The 16,398-nt window shown below is 40.5% G+C and overlaps 1 protein-coding gene across 1 annotated transcript in view; it reads right to left on the bottom strand.

Moving 5' to 3' along the window:
• Positions 1-4,217: 4,217 nt before the first annotated feature.
• The window catches only part of PDE8A (phosphodiesterase 8A), a 35,853-nt gene continuing 23,672 nt past the window's right edge, over positions 4,218-16,398 (bottom strand). The window contains exons 16-23 of the mRNA XM_009994472.1: positions 15,846-16,044; positions 12,877-13,094; positions 11,893-12,025; positions 11,678-11,680; positions 6,287-6,451; positions 5,243-5,372; positions 4,369-4,488; positions 4,218-4,286 (exon numbers count right to left, since the gene is read on the bottom strand). Of these exons, the coding sequence (XP_009992774.1) occupies positions 4,382-4,488; positions 5,243-5,372; positions 6,287-6,451; positions 11,678-11,680; positions 11,893-12,025; positions 12,877-13,094; positions 15,846-16,044 (955 nt within the window). The 3' untranslated portion in view covers positions 4,218-4,286; positions 4,369-4,381. The remainder of the gene's footprint in view (positions 4,287-4,368; positions 4,489-5,242; positions 5,373-6,286; positions 6,452-11,677; positions 11,681-11,892; positions 12,026-12,876; positions 13,095-15,845; positions 16,045-16,398) is intronic.

Genomic DNA, 16,398 nt, shown 5'->3' with positions numbered 1-16,398 from the left:
CCCTACAGAGCTATAGCTTCAGCAGAACAAAAAACAGCTTTAGCACCTGGACATCTCCTTTGTTCTGAACCAGCAGTACAGTACAGGCTGCAGAGGGACATGTCAGTAATTTAAAAGCTCATTTTCTGCATTCAAACATCATGTCAGGATGAAATGCTATCTATCCTGCTATCGTTTAATGAGCACCCCTGGGACCACTGTACCTTGGAGGCATGACATCACATGTCACCAGAGAGATTATTTGTTTTGAAGTTTGGGAAGAGCTCTGAGACTTCATTTCAAAGTGCCCCTCGCACAGTCGTGACTCAAACCCTTCTGGTCTCATAGCAGGGCACAACTGACAACAGTTTCTCTGTGCTGTTGCTGAGCATCCTGTAAGAGATTAGCAGATATTTAATTTTATTATCCTTTCTTCTCTTTTATATAGGGATGGCTTTGTCATTGCTTCAGTTCCTTCCTGCTCATGACACATTTTCTCAATGATGTCTCCACTGAGACCAGCAGAGACAGCTGCAGCAAAAAGCCCTGCAACAAAACCAAAGCATTCATTCAATTTCAGATGGTCTTTAATTTATATATAGCCATTGGGAAAATCATAATATGAAAGCTGTCTTCAGACCTGTGACAAGGTAGCTGTGCACAACACCTGTTTGCTTTCTCCTTTTGTAAGAATAAGCAATCATTACCCCGAACTGTTTATGTATCCCTTGAAGGGATCAAGATACTCATCTAGGGTAATTTGCTGAGGAGCCAACATTTTTTCACCAGATCATAAAAGTTTATACTCACCTGGAAGCAAATAAAGTGTTACCCAGGTTTAGCAGCAGTATTATCTGATTGAAAATATGCAGCATGGAAGATAGAGCAAATCACTCTGAATGGGCATTTTAATACTGAATTGCTGAACTTTACTCAGTTTTAAAACTCAAAGCTTTAAGATTAAAACCCTGGAGGTGCATAAAGGACCTCTCCTTCATAATGTCTACATTGCAATTTATTCCTGTATTAACATTAAAGCAAGAACAAATGAAAAGTGTAGGGACTGTACAAGACTACCAGCCTGTTTGAAATGGGGAATAATTTCAATCATACTCTTTCACTTTATTCCTTCCATGGTGAAGGACCATCAGTAAAGCCATGCTTGCTGTTTTGTGCAAAGCTCCATCACTGAGTGACAGTTCAAAAAGCATGGTAAGAGACACTAAACTGGAATAGGTTCAGAGCACAGGGCATGTGACATTGCTATGCAATCTTAGAGAAGAAAGGAAAGGGATCTGGAATGGCTGAAGAATTTGCAATAGGATCCAAAGACATTTGAATAGTGGAGTGATGAGTATCACATTAGAGCTATTACTGCTTCACAGCAAGGCCCTTCCTGCTGTAGGCAGCAGCCTGGAACCAGCCTCTCTGATCCTGCACAGCCTCCTGCTGCACTGAAGGCTGAAGAGCTGCAGCTTGTAGAGAGCAGCTTGGTGGGAAAGATCTCAGGTGAGGATCGGGAATGGCAGCTCCAGAATTTAATTATAATCTGACCCTGGCAACAGCGACATTGAGATGGACAATGAAATGAACAGAGCTGCATTCCGTGCCTCCAAATCAGTGTTTTATGTTAACTGAAATTACTGTACACCAATATGGACATAAATCTGGCTGATACAGAGGGCTGATTAGCAAGCACAGCTCTACACTTCAAGTAATGGCATTAAAAATGCAGGGATAATAATTTCAGGGCATTAATCATATTGATCACATCTTTTCAGTGATGATGCACCAGGCATTTTTAGAGCAGATTAACTACTTTTACTGTTCATTAATACAACCCAGAATATTAACTACAGTTACTATTACTAAAGTATTTTTATCCCCTTCCTGCAGACGTTATTTGGAACCATATGCTGGTACTTTTCCTCTCCTGCCCTTTTTGCAGCAGGTAAGTGGAGGAGATACTGATGGTGTGATGCAGCTTCCCTCTGATGGACCCAGAGCAGGTTTTCCTTGAACTAGGCACAGGAGCTTGCATGCAATAGAAGAGATTAATGCCAGGTGGCAAATTACAGATGATTACAATCAGTGCATGGATGCAGAAACACAGCCTAACGTTGCCAAGAAAACATGCCTGGCAGCCCATTCTCCCTCTCCTTGTACATTCCTTTTGAAAATAGGATACTTGACTTCTTCAGCTTTCAATGGAAAATATATCTGCTCCTTCAGCATCAACTGTAGAATGCCTGGAAGATCAACAAGGACCCCATGCCCTCTGTCCTACCATTGTCACGAGACAGTGGTATGGTCTGGGCACTCCTGGGCAGGATCTGAGCCCCACAGGGTTAGGCAATGTACACTCATTGATGAACTAAAGGGAACTGGGACAGGAACTCCCTGCCCTGACAGCATATAACCCAAATACTATGTAGGAAGAGAAAGCACACAAGCAAGATAAGGACAGCACTGGCAAAAGGCATGACACAAACACAAAACAGTAGTGAGCTACAACTGGTGATGGCCCAGGAGCCTCATCAGCTTGGAGATGGAGGAACACAGAAACAGGCAACAACAGGTCACCTGTTCCTTTCTTACCTGTTTTAAGGCTCCTACTGCTGCAGTCCCTGAACTTCTTCTCTATTTGTGCTTCTTCAGGAATTGTTCAAAAAGTCTCTAGAGCCAATTGCATCTGCACTGACAACAGTCAGCAATTATTTCAGTGCTTTTGGAGTCCCTTTCTGCCTGCCAGGAAGGCTGATGGGATACTCTGCTAGTCCTTCAGTCGAATAAGCGACTTTCAGCTGCGAAGAGACTTGACCAAGGACACACAGGATTTGATGGGCTTGCCAAGGTCACAAACACAGGAGCTTGCCAGCCATATACCACCTTTCATCACCCATTTGCCAGTCCAACCCACTCAACTCTTCCCTTCCCCAGACACCAAGCATCTTAGTTATTTTTAAATGAATTTCATGTATCCTTTAGTTTGCAAACTACAAAGTAAATATACATTTCAAATGAAATGGCTAGGACTTTAACACTTCTTAAAATATACATTTTATTATTTTCTGGTGTTTGCTATGAAGGTTTCATTCAAATTGTGAAGGTACACAGCCTTTACAAACATCTTGAGTTAAAGGTTTTTGTTGGTGGTTTTATGTTCTGTTTCTTTCATGGCAGAGGAAAATACATAGGCTATAAAATGTTGAAATTCATCAGATGTTTAGTGTTACCTCTTCATATATGCTGCAGAATGCTTTGTAGAAATACTATATAAAATAAGGCAGACTTTGACAGGGAATTCAGTAATAAAATTTCATGGGAGAAAACAAAAAGTTCCAACCTATTATTGTTTTTGTAGCCAAGGGAAGATGAGGTGGTCATCACTGGTTTGTGGGAGAACTACTGCAGTTCTGGTGCTCAGACAGGATACACTTCTTGTTTATTCTACTATTCTCAAGTGAGACCTTTTCAATAAAACTTATTTTAATTAACATAAATCAGACAATATTTAAACATACACATCTATCCTTACAGTGCAATAAAAATGTATTATTGTATAGTATTTTGTATTTGCATTATGAAAATAAAAGGTCTGTACATCAATTAAATGTATATTAATGAGTATGAATCGTAAATTTGTAATGCATCTAAAGTTGGCTTTGGCTTTTAAGTATTTATAAATTCATAGAAAATATTGAACATCTAACAAAATAAATAAAACATATCATTTTAATCATAGATGCTAACGATCAACCTCAAAAATTCTTGTGTTATTTTTTACATTTGCTACTAAATTTCTTAAAGAGAACTCACTTTCAGTAGTGCTCAGAAGTGAATGATTGCACCTTCTGTGATGTGAAAAAATAGAGTACATCTATTTTTCATAGATCAAAAATTCCTTCATAGAGAGTTGCATTTTAAATGTCTGATTGTTCTATGTAACTGTCTTAAGTGCTTATAAAAAGCATGTTGCTTTCTCATAAAAGCTGTGAGTCTCTATTAATAGATATTTCTTTTTCACTTGCAGGATTGAGAATTAAACAAAATCTTCTAGTGAATGTCCTTTTTATGAGGATTCTTCAAGGTCTTCCAGCTTCACATACTGGTATGAAGATATCACAAAAATATGTTCACTAATAAACCCTCTTCAGTACAAGTACTGCAGCAATCCAGTGTAATTCCACTTGATAGGCTTATTTCATTGGAGTCCACACACGGTGGTCTGTGGAAGTCAACTGCTGAGCTCATGTTCTCTTGAATTTGAACATTCCCTAAGCGCATGGGCTACCCTTACTGTAATACTGAAGAGACCAAAACAAATCTGAAATCACATGAATAAAAGTGAGCTTGAATAAATATGCATCTGGTTAGTAAATTACACACCATGGTCTAATTGCTATTCTGGTGGTGGTCGAAGGCTCCGCAGCTTTCTTTCATCTAGTCCTTTCCAGTATTTAAAGTTGTTATCCAGATGCTGCATCAAATTTGGTAGGTCTGCAAATGCTAGGGAAGAAAGGGCAGAGTGAATTTAGTTTGCAGAATTGAAACAGTCACATGATTCTGTCTGCTTAAATATCACTTGAAATGTCTGTGCTAAGTAGGAAAGCTTAAATCTGTCATACTGATACTTGAAATGTTTTTGGCTGTTATAGCTCTCATCACTCAGGTATCACTCAGGCCACTGTGAACTCTTCTGTAAGTCTATTTAACACTGGTATTGCAAGTCCCAGCAAAGGGACCCAGTTTTCCATGAGGGGCATAGCTATTATGCCTATAATTATTCTACTCCATCGAATCTCAGTCACATGTCATGCTCCGGCAGTTGGGAGAGTCACATTTCTGACCACTTTTACCACTGAGGCAGCACTTGGAGGGAAACAGCTGCTCCCTCAAGCAGTTTCCAGACTGCAGAAATTTCTCTTGAAGAATAACTGATATTAACATGGACAAAATGACTGTGCCCCAAGTGCTATCAAGGAGAGTATGTTCTGTTCCCCATTTACAGAGAAGCAAGCTTAAAATGAAGAATGCTAAACATTGCTTGAATTTAGTATATGAAGGAGTAGCCACAAGAACGGCTGGTAGCAGTATCAAAATACTTACAAACAATAATAAAGCTTAGCTTACTTGAACTGCAGAAATCTTCCCTTTTCTCCCACTTTCTTTAGAAGCCATAAGAAAGCAATTTTATATCACCATAGTTTCAAACGTTCAAAAAAAGCCTTATTGTCAGGAAACAGAGTGGAGTTTTGCTTACCATCCCAGGCATCAAACATATCAGTGATGAAGTAATCGATGAATGATATTTGGGATTTGGGGATGCTGCAAGTATTTCTGTCAAAAACTGGCATCACAACAGGTAAACCTTGTCTCTTTTCTTCATCAGTCTGCAAGAAACACTCTTGTGATTATTCATCTAAGACACGTTCTGCTAACGGGTTTCTTTTAGCAGCAGATTTTTTGGCACTGACTAGAGCATACAACTGCTGAATAAACACAGGAACCTTAATAAACCTGAAGCAGCAGCAGATTCATCTTAAGCACCTCATCTAGGTTTCAGCAAACAGCAGACAACTAGTGCCTTCCAGTGTTTCTCACAAAGCGATACATTTACCTTCTGCATCTACACACAAAGCTGACTCTGAATAACTTCACACATTAATGGCAGTTATGACTACCTCAGAGCTGAGGGATGCCTCTCTGTCTCTGATGGAAGAGTAAGATCCTGTACAACTCAGAGATGGCCAAGTATATTCTTTTATCCTCTTCCCCCCTCCTTGAGATACAAATTCCCAATTACAATATTTGGTTTATCGTATGTAAAAAATAACTCTACTCTCTCTTCTTCATCATCTTCGTGAACCCTTTCTTCAGCACAGTCTGTTAAGGTCTTAGAGCATTTCTTGGAGTGTGTGCTGTTCCTGTGCTAACACCAGGACCTGAAGATCTTATTCTTCAGGCACAGTGAGCACGTGTGCACAGAAGGCACCCTTCCTGTGCCTCTTCTGATGGGAAGGCATTTGCAGGCAAAATGCAAAAAAGCCCAGCTCCAAACTGAACAACTTGAAAGGTTAAATTTTTCAAGAACTGTACTGCAGAAATTGTCAGTGTTTGTCTTTCTGAAGGCATCTTGTCTTGTATCCCCATGAGTTATATCTCTCATTTAAAATAAAATAGTTATTTTTCACGTTACGTAATGCAGCTTTAGGAGTTCTGGGACACTGGCAGTGCACCCACCCTTCCCTTCCCTTTTAAAGAGATGCCCACCTGCAATTTCAGCAGTCCGTTTTAGACACCTTACCTGTGCAAAGTACTCCTCAGAGATGCGTCCAGCCCACTCTATGCACTGCTCTATGGGTCTGCATGGATTGGAAATGTCAGCACACTTTATCAACATGCGCTTGATAAGGATACGGTTTTCAGGAGATGTGAGAACAGTTTTGATTGAATCTCCATCACCATTATTCTGTAATATTTAAGAATGAAAAGCAATCCATTAGCAAGATCTGTGTGTTTACTCACAAGCTTTGTGCCTTGGGAATACTTTCAGTAGATCCTTCAGGGATCAGTCTTACTACTGCTTACCAAATTTGATATCCAACCAAATTTATAGGGGGATTATGAATGTCAGCCACAGCTCTGAACTAGCACTGAACTCCAGTTTCTGGATTCAGTCACTGTCTTTGTGACAGATCTCTCGGGCATCTTTGGGCAAGTAATCTAATCCCTCTATGCCTTATACGCCTCCATAAAAGTGTGGAGAGGATCCATTCATCACTACACACAAAGTGATGAGAACTGTGTAAGCAGAAAAATGTAATTCTCTGCTGAAATCCAAGGATTAATGGACTTGCACATTGAGAATGGAATAGTTGGTTTAAAAAGGAGGACTGACCCGAGATGCATGGCCATCCTCTGCAGGCAAACCTCATCAGCATGAGCATCAATCATTCAGACAGCACTGCTGCTATTAGCAGAGTCAGATCACACGTTGCCTTCCAGGCAGGCTCCTCATTCCCTTCCACTGGAGCCATGTTAGTCCATCAGTCTCTGACCTGACTGGGAATTTTGCTTTCTGAGAGTTCATCAGTATTAAAGCCATATATTAGAAACATGCTTCCAAACAGCCTCATCTTTCCTCTCCAAGTCTAGGAAAGTTTTCAGCCCACACACAGCTTATATTTGGTTCCCAGGCTGCGTATCTAAGCACGTCAATGATACTCTATATTTGGAACCAGTATCCAGTTAATATGAGAAAAGACTCCAGTGATCCAGATTAAAAGCTATTTTCTGTGGAGCTCTGATGAAGTCAGTTTCCAAAGGACAGAGTTTCAGGATTACAATATATTTAAAAAAATACCTGTAAGTACAAGATTATTACTTGACCCTCTAGGGACGGGTAGGTAAAAAAATTTACACTGTCTACTCAGAATAGAAACTCTTTGAAGCAAGGAATATATTATATATACTGTATGTCTGACACCTAACAAGGTCTTGGTCTATAATCAGAACAGTGAAGATGCAACAGTAATAATAATAATAATTATAATCATCATCATAATGTGTCACCAGTTCCTGCAGTATGAAAAGGGAGATACAAAGCAGCAGAAACATTCCAAGGTTTTATTAGGACATAATTTTCCAGAAGAAATTGACAATAATAAAAAAATTCTTATTTGGTAGCATACTGTCTCAGAAACACAAGCTCCACAGTTCCTACTGAAATAAGACTCCTAAAGCAATTACTTCCCCTCATTTTTAGAGAGGTGGAAGGGAAAACACAGAGGAAACAAGAGAGAAGTGCAAATGTCTCCAAATGCATGGTAAAATTACATAAGAGAAAGCTAAAGTAAAGTGATGGAAGCTCCAGAAACCTGAGCACTGTATAAAAATTAAGCATGGAAAATTATTAGAGATAATTCAGTTAAGGACAGTAGAGAATATCCTAGTAGGTAAACCACCAAGAATCAAGAAAGGATGTTTGCTTCCGTGATCTGTTCAAACCAAGGGCATAGTTCTACTTGCTGGATGCGGATGTCTTGGGAATAAAATGTGCTAACTGTGCTCAGTCCCAGCATCCTGCTCAGAGTGCAGAGGTGTCTCTGCATGTCAGATGTTGGCTTCCTGTCATAGGCTTAGGTGACATCATGAAGGGAAATGGGAGGATAAAGGATGCTGGAGCTGGAAAGGATTTTTTTCAGTTTATGAAACAAAAGAAAAAAGGAAACAAACAGAGCAGCTTCTCAGCATGGCTCTTTGAACAAATATGTATAAAAATAATAAATAAAAAAAATCTGTGGAACTGTCCCATTTGGAACACGGGGTTGGCAGCTCAGCCTGCAAACACTACACTGAGTCACCACCATGGCTGAAAACCATGCCAGGAAACACAGGCTGCCGCTGCAACCAGATATACAACCAGACTTGAAAGAGGATCTGGCAGTGTTGTTCTGCTAGTAACAAGCACAGCAAATGACTGGGTTTACCCACTCACACACTATAGGCTTTTTAATAGGAACTTGCTGAAGGGAGAAACTCACAACCAAAAGAAGGGAAATATTTTGCTTCTTGTTTTCAGTAAAAATTATATAGCCTTTGTCTTTCTTGGGCAGAATTTGCCATGAATCACAAATGCCCTGTGGGGCAGATTATTTCCCTGCAACCTTCAGGGCTCCAGGGCACAATTCAACTTTTGTTTGATTTTTATATGTCACTGTATTTGTTTGTACTGTTTGACTGTAGGTCAGGTCAAAGCCCTGTTCTTCAGCAGCAATAGCTATTCAGCTCTCCACAACAGGCAAGAAGAGAAGTTTGGCTCTTTGGATGGATGCTCAAAAAACTGCTGCACCCCAATTCTTGAGGCTGCAAGGAAGGGCTCTGTGCACTAAGCCTGGCCAGTGCACAGCCCTCAGCAGGTGCCCAAGAGAGTGAGGCACCCCACCAGCCCAGCGGGGTGGTGCACCACACCCAGCAGCAGCTCCTGGGTTCCCCTCCATGTCTCTTCCCCTCCTATGCTGAGTTGCTGCGCCCACCCAGAGGGGCTGCCCAACTGCATCCCTGCAGGTTTTCAAGAGCTATAAAGACAAGCCGTTTCTCAGGAGTACTGAGATTAAGTCCTTTAGCAAAACTACATGCCTGACTACACTGAGGGTGAGCAGGGATGCAGCATGGTAACACTGGGATGAAAAGGAGCTGCCATGAAGCTCCTTCATCTGCAAACTATTGTGCACAAGCAGCGAAGGGCCCTGGCCTTTCCTGGCTAGCTCACTTGTTTGTAATCTACCAAGAATTGCTCCTCCTTCTTGTCTTAATTTGTTACAATGAAGGAACTGAGCAGAGAAATGCTTAGCTTCACAATTTACCGTCCAGTTTACTGGCCTTACATTTTTATTAAACTATCCCAAAACAAAAAATGTCCACCAGGCATTCAAATAAATGTGTTAGTGTGTGTTATTTCTTGTAAGTGTTCTAAGCAAAACTATTTCTGTGGAAAATTCCCCAATCATAAATTAGTACTTCTACATGTTTTTTAAAAAAGGATAAAATGAAACAGTGTGATCATCTACAACTATGGTTGCAGGCTAGGCTGCAGGCTGACACTTCCAATTAAAAGATTTTGTTTAACACAGTTCCTAACTGCCAATTTAAATTGTTTGGTTTAAGTTTCCCCACCAGGTGTCTGCCTCAGGCAAAGATCTTTTTCCTCCCTAAAAATTGCAGCTAAAAATGTTGTCGTGGCTTCTAGATATGAGTTTGGGGGAAATAAGCTTTTCATGCTGAAGTTAAAAATTAGTGCTGTTTTTCTCTTTTTCAATACCCTCACATCTTTATGCGTGAGGACCTGGAATTTAGTTGGAGGGATGATTTTGGGGTAAACCAGTCACCACCCCTGTGAAAATCTGTTGGACAAGTTACAAATTTTAGAGAAAAAAGCTGTGGTTTGTGCAGACTCAATAGGGATTGATGAAGCCTGGGACTGATCAGGACTCTCCCTGCAACTGTCGTTCTTGGCTGTGCTGGACCAGGCACTATCCAGCAGGTTTGCAGCTAAGAGTCTCTCCTGCCCTTGCAGGAAACAAAACCTGCAGAAGAACAGCAGCAGGGAAAAGGAGGTTGTTGCCTGATTTGAATGCAAAAAAAGGTGAAGAAAAGGAATAGAGTAGCACAGAAGTCTTGAGAACTGTGAAGGAGAGAGGAGACTAGCAAGCAAACAGAACTGGAAGAGGGGAGGAAGGCTGAAAAAGAAGACACTTGTTGAGGGAGGAAGCTAGTGCTGGAAAATGGAGGAGGAAGAGAGACAGAGCTAGTGAGAAGCCAAGGAGCACAAACAGTGGGTGAGAACTGAAAGCAGCACATGACAGTGGGCAGTGAAAGGGCTTTGAAGTTAGAGCACAGTCTGTGAAAAACAGAATCTGATTATACAACTGAAGGCTGACTTCATCATAACACATGCATATAAATGGAGACATAGGCTGAAAAGAAGGTGGTGGTGGTTCTGTCACTTGGTAAGCTTTGACATTAAATTTAGAATTTAAGCCTCTTTTTACCACCATCCTTCCTTTATTTTTAATAGGAGACCAACTGTGCTAAACCTTTGTTATGGCTCAGCTACTGAATGATCTGAGGACAAATGTGTGCATAAACTAATTTTGGTCTTCTCCAAGTTCTGGTAGCAGGGAATAGGCAGTTGTAACAAAGTGTAGATATGCCCTGGGCAGTAATCTTCATAATTACACAAGGTCCAATACAGCACCCACAAAAATAAACAGTATTAGTCTGTCTGTGACTTTAAGCCATATTCTGCATCATGAAGTTGTCTGGGAAAAATAATTCATAGCCACAGATTTAACAGCCTTTCCCTTAGTTTAGTCAGTAAAACCAGTATCCTACTGGTTCTTTGACTTCACATTCATATAGTTCTCATTAGCATTGCTGGGTGCCAAGAACAAAGTTAATTCTAGCATATAAACCTGTAGACAATACTCTGTCCTCCAATTAAGCTCCAATCTGCTTCTGATGGGTGAAAGAACAAGAGCTGCTCCTCTCCTACCTTCAGATAATAACAAGACTTTACCCCTGTTTCACACAACAGTCATAAATGTGGCTTTGTAAAAAACATGGTAAGGAAATGCAGAAAACCATTACAGCTCCTGCAAGATGTTGCCACCAATGCAAACTTTGTTATAACTATTTCTGAAAATCTTCTTTTCACAAAAACCATTCCAACAAAATTATACACTGCTCTTACTGGCAGCAAAACTGCTGGTTGAAGCTGTTATTGAAACTGGTGTGGTTTTTCAGAATGAGTTCTTAACAGGCAATTTCATTGTGTCCATGGGGTTCCAGATGGCTATTGATTATGTCTATATGATACACAATGCCACCATCATCTATTTTAAAGATTAAAGAAGAAAGTAGACAGAAACCCCATGAATGCTGCCAGGCAGCGCTGAAGGCTGAGGGCCCTCATTTCCAGAGAACATGCCATATGGCAGTCAATATACCTGCCCCTGTGCTGCTCCACCAGCAGTTCCCCTTGTCAGTGAGGGAGTAATTCAGCTGCTGTTCTGAGGCAAATTTTGGCCTCTTTGCAAAAATGGCCAACAACAATGCCAGGACTTGCTGCTAGCACTCTCTCCATGCAATTTTAACAGGAAAATGTACAACCCAAGGTTCTGATCCCAAGTATAACTTCCTAGCATGACAATATTAATAGCATCCAAGTGAGTTCCACTCATCCTCAAAATATGTGACAACCATGCTAAGCAAAAGGACATTCAAACCCAGAGATGAAAGACAGATTTCTAGTCTCTCTCCACATTTCTGAACTTTCTTAGAATACCATGTGGGGATTTCCTGCTGCCAAGGTTTCCCAGTCTCTGCCTAGTCATTTTAAGTGTTGCTTACCCCATTTTCTTCTAGTGCTGCCAAGGGTTTATTAATGCTGTTGACAAACTTGTTGACATGCTCAAAGTGCTTTGTCATTTCTGTTGCTAAGACCATGTCAATAATGGCTTGGCGAAGGGTTCGATACTCATTCCTGTTCAAAGAAGGAAACAATTAAGAATACTGGCTAGTTCACAAAAGGCTGCTTGCTAAAACAAGTCTTAACAAAAATGACAGAGACCATTTCCATTGAAGAGAGGTGCTGGGGGGACAAAGAACAGTAATAAAGGCTTGGGCAGCTGCATCTCTGCTGGATGAAGTACCCTTTGGTGTGTGGGAGGAATGACTAGATCTCTAGGAGAAACAATGGAAGAGCAGGTGAGAAGCAGAGGTACCAGCTACTCAGGAGGGCTGCCAGGACATGCCACACTGGCATGTTCCCAAGGCTTTTAGCACAGACTCATAGTAGAGGCTCATAGTCCAGCCAAGTTTTCAGCAATACTTTTCTGCTGTACCTTGAAAGAGCTAAGGCCATGGTTACATCCTCACCCTAAATGCCTTTCTAGGGCTGGAAAAAGAACAGGTTCTTCAGTATCCTTCCTGTTGCAACAAGTCATTTCATTTTTGACGGATGCTCTGTGGCTACTTCTATCCATGTTCTGCCCAAGAAACATCTACTCATTCAGCCATAGCTTGTCCTTTACATCCAATGGTACAAAATTATTCTTCTAGACTTGCTAACATTAGGAGCTACACTAAGTTCCTTAAGATAGGGTCTGCCTTTTTATCCACAGGAGGAATTGGAACCATGGGATTACTCCTACATCTATGCAGGACAGGTAGAAGAATTCTACTGTTTTAGAAGCAAACTTCCACAAAGGCTACAGACAGTTATCCACAAGACACTGCCCTCACCTAGGATGCCTGTTTACATTTTCTTATGGTACACAGAAGAAAGCTGACAGATGTTACTGGGCAGACAAGGGCCTTGGGTGTGAAGCTTACCTCTCCATGTTTTTGAATATATTGCATTTGTCATCCCGGGTGGTGAGCTGAAAAGCCAAGGCAGCATGATGGCTCTCCAGCACTGCTGTGTCATTGTAGAGAATTGCTAGCTCACTGCCAGCATTGCACAGGAATGAATTTGTTCTTCCTGGGTGATCCACATCATGGACTGTGGCAGCAATGAGTGCAGCAACCTCATCAATCGGATCCAAAGTTTGCTGAAAACAGAAGGATACTTAGTTTTCCTGGCAGACTCATTAGGAACCCTACTCTGTCCATAAGATTAAGCCAAGTCACAGAGAAATAAAAGCCAGAAATCTACAGATCAGTAAGGGTCAGATGTTCTACACAAGAGCAGTGGAAAATTCACTGTAAGCTTCATTGAATACTGCAGGAGTTTTTTTGCCATTTTGTGCCTTTTGAATTTTGCCTTAGCCACACCTTTTACAAGCCACATCAAATCAAACAAATGCAAAGTAATAAATTAGTTTGTGTTTTCTAACAACACAGAAACCACGTTCACTTGGAGTTATGGTATTTGCCTTGGCAAAAAACACTAATACTGCTAAAATATATTCTATTTCCTTCATTTCTTTTGGAAACCTTGTGTGTCCTAGTCACATTTGACTTACATGCTGGCTAGGTTAACAATCTGTAAGGAATGTTTCTATATATCTAGTCCTATAATAACAGTGTCCTGGGGCTACACCTAGTAAGAATTCTGTGAAGAATACTTGATGGTTTACATTCACGGAAAAATTGCATGACAATGATCTATACTTTCTGTATCAGATTCTGATTCTCTTTGCATGCTGCACTCCATGACTTATGTCTACTTGTAACTAGAGATCAAGTAATAATCAATGTATCTCCTCTATAATGGAAGACAAAGCTATTTATTTGAGTTTTAAGGTTTTAATATTGTAGTCATAGCATGAAGGAGAAAAACAACAAAGCATCTCAGAAATGTATTGTATACATTTGGAAACTAGCTTTTATGCTGTATTTATGCTGGGCTTTTTGTGAAGGATCACAGATACAAAACAATTATGTTCAAAATTTTAATGAAATCAAAGATACACAAGAGTAGCAATGTTCCCAGTTTAATCTGGGAGCAGAGAAGATAATTTCCATTCCAATTACTTTAAATTTAAGGTCCACATTCTCTACTGACTTTGACTGTACCATTCAGAATGGTTAGACTTGGTAGTTGAAAACACAATCCCTATTCTACACCTCCTGAAATAAATGCAGTGACACGTCAGTGATGGAGCTACAATATTATTCACTGAGGACTGTTAAGAGGGTCTTGTGGACAAGAAAAGGCAAAGAATTATTTCTACTCTAGCTTTATAGGTAGCATTGACTGAAACACTGCTATATGGTATCTTCTTTTTTATTTCAGCTGCTGTTCATGGGATTCTGTTTTTGTGGTATGAAGTTAGGAGAGAGAGATTTTTAGAACAGGTCAGAGGGCTATACTGACCAGTGAGTGCTCAGTCTGGCTGAGAAGGACCTGTGCAGGTGGAAAGTGGCCAGAAACTGGAGAATACTTAAACCTGCAGGACATGGTATTGTATCTCATGCTTATTTCCTGAGTCTGACATAACTTCACAGGAATTTGCAACACCTCTACCCCCAACTTCAGGTCAAGGGTTCTAATTTGGTCATCTTAAATCCTATGGCACAGAAGTGGAAATTATTCTAAGAACACTGCTTCAATTTGGGAGCCAGAACATTTTCCCAGGCAAGATCCAAGTTCAATTTACTGAAAAAAATCCTCTCAGCATGAATTTGAGTGGCAGAATCTGGCCTTCTGTATTTAGGTTAGGTTGGACTCTGGACAACACAAAAGCTGCTGGGTTGTAACTTTGAAAAGAGAGAATTTTGAACTTTGATTCTGCTCCTTCTTCTGCTGCAATATTTTTTCTCTTCCTATGCCTACAGAGGAATGGAAATAACATTCTGGAAAAGGAGAAGGTAGTTATGCTTCTCTGGCATTGAAATGAGTCCAGATCTTGTCTGTTTTTCATAGATATTCTCAGGAAGACCAACTACACCTCTAGCAAATCAGGGGCTGAAAATATCCAGTGAAGTTCTATTCCCACTTGGCATATAATACTTGTAAGTCAGCCTTTGGAGAGCACACTAATGAGCTGCAGCTCCTGGTTAAGGGACTTACTACAGTTTTAATGAGCTGTGAGAAGCTTGTTTACAGTCACAAATGTCTCAGCCAGGTGCCCACCACTAGCACTATCCTTAGGCAGGCCGATGCAGGGTAGGAGTTCCTATCCAAAAATTCAACTCTGAAATATGTACAGCCACTCCACTGCACATACATGCAAGCACTGTTATAATTCCCCTTCTCCAGTCTGCCCTCTAGGCATGTGAGAATAAAGGTTGCTCTGATTTATTCTGGTTGTCAGTGGCACTAATATGATAGTGGGTGTTATGATACAAGGAACTTCAACAAGTAATCTTTTTCAATACTCTCCTCCAAAGCAGTCTCTTTAAGCCTCAGGTCCAGTGGGTGATACAGCTTTGGAAGGAGTAAAACCTATTTTATGGCCTATATTGTCCTGGGAGTCTTCTGCAAAATTACCTAAGAGTTCCTGATTTATTATGTTGAATCTGTATTTGGCAGGTACCATCACAAAAATACTTCTGTCATAAGCTCACCTATCTGAGAAAGTTTAATGATGCACAAAAGTTTTGTTTCAAAAGGAGATCTTCTTGTTCTCCCATCAAGAATTGCTTAATTCCTGAAATATTAGTATCCATCCTTCCACATATACTATAAGAGAGATCCCAGAAGTCATGTAAAGCAGCCCAGTTCTTTGACCTCAGAGTTACTAAGCTGGCTGGCACTAGGCAGACATTAGGCTCTTGGCATCTTTTTGTCCAACAGATCTCTCTTTGATCGCATCTCTACTTCCCACTTGTGGTGTTTCTTACAAATGTGGACTCACCTTTACTCTTTCTTTACACAAGAAATAAGCAGTGGCATGTAGTACATCTGCTGAATGCGTAGAATTATGGTAGGAGTTGGAGGAATGGTAGTTAGCTTCAATGACTTGTAACCATGACCTCAGAGTCAATTCTGAACAGTTCAGGAATTCACAGATTCCAAAGCGAGCAAATATTTTGAGACCCAGATAAACCAAAGGCCTGGGGAGAAAAATAAACACAAAGTTTTAAAACAAATTAGCTCGAAAGAATATTACCTAGCATAAATAGTATGAATCTATTTCTCTAGTTTTTAACCAATGACATGTCAGATTAGGTATAAGGACTTGTTACAGTATTACAATCCTGTAGAAGTGATCTGCCTACCCACCACGTGCACACTCTCAGAATCATGCCAGTTCCTGGCACTTCAGGAATATTAAAAAGCTCTATGCTGCTATACTACATATAGCAGTATTCTGGGCTTCAGTCTGTGTTGGGTAAAGACTGAAGCCAAAAGGAGATAGAACAGCAAGTATTAAACTCAGTGTATGAGAGGAGGGAGGTATTCCTGCT

The sequence above is a fragment of the Chaetura pelagica genome, unplaced genomic scaffold, assembly GCF_000747805.2.
Source record: "Chaetura pelagica isolate M959 unplaced genomic scaffold, ChaPel_1.0 scaffold222, whole genome shotgun sequence".
Taxonomy (NCBI): Eukaryota; Metazoa; Chordata; class Aves; order Apodiformes; family Apodidae; genus Chaetura; species Chaetura pelagica.
The sequence above is the reverse complement of the archived record's forward strand: the minus strand, read 5'-3'. Positions and strand labels throughout refer to the sequence as shown.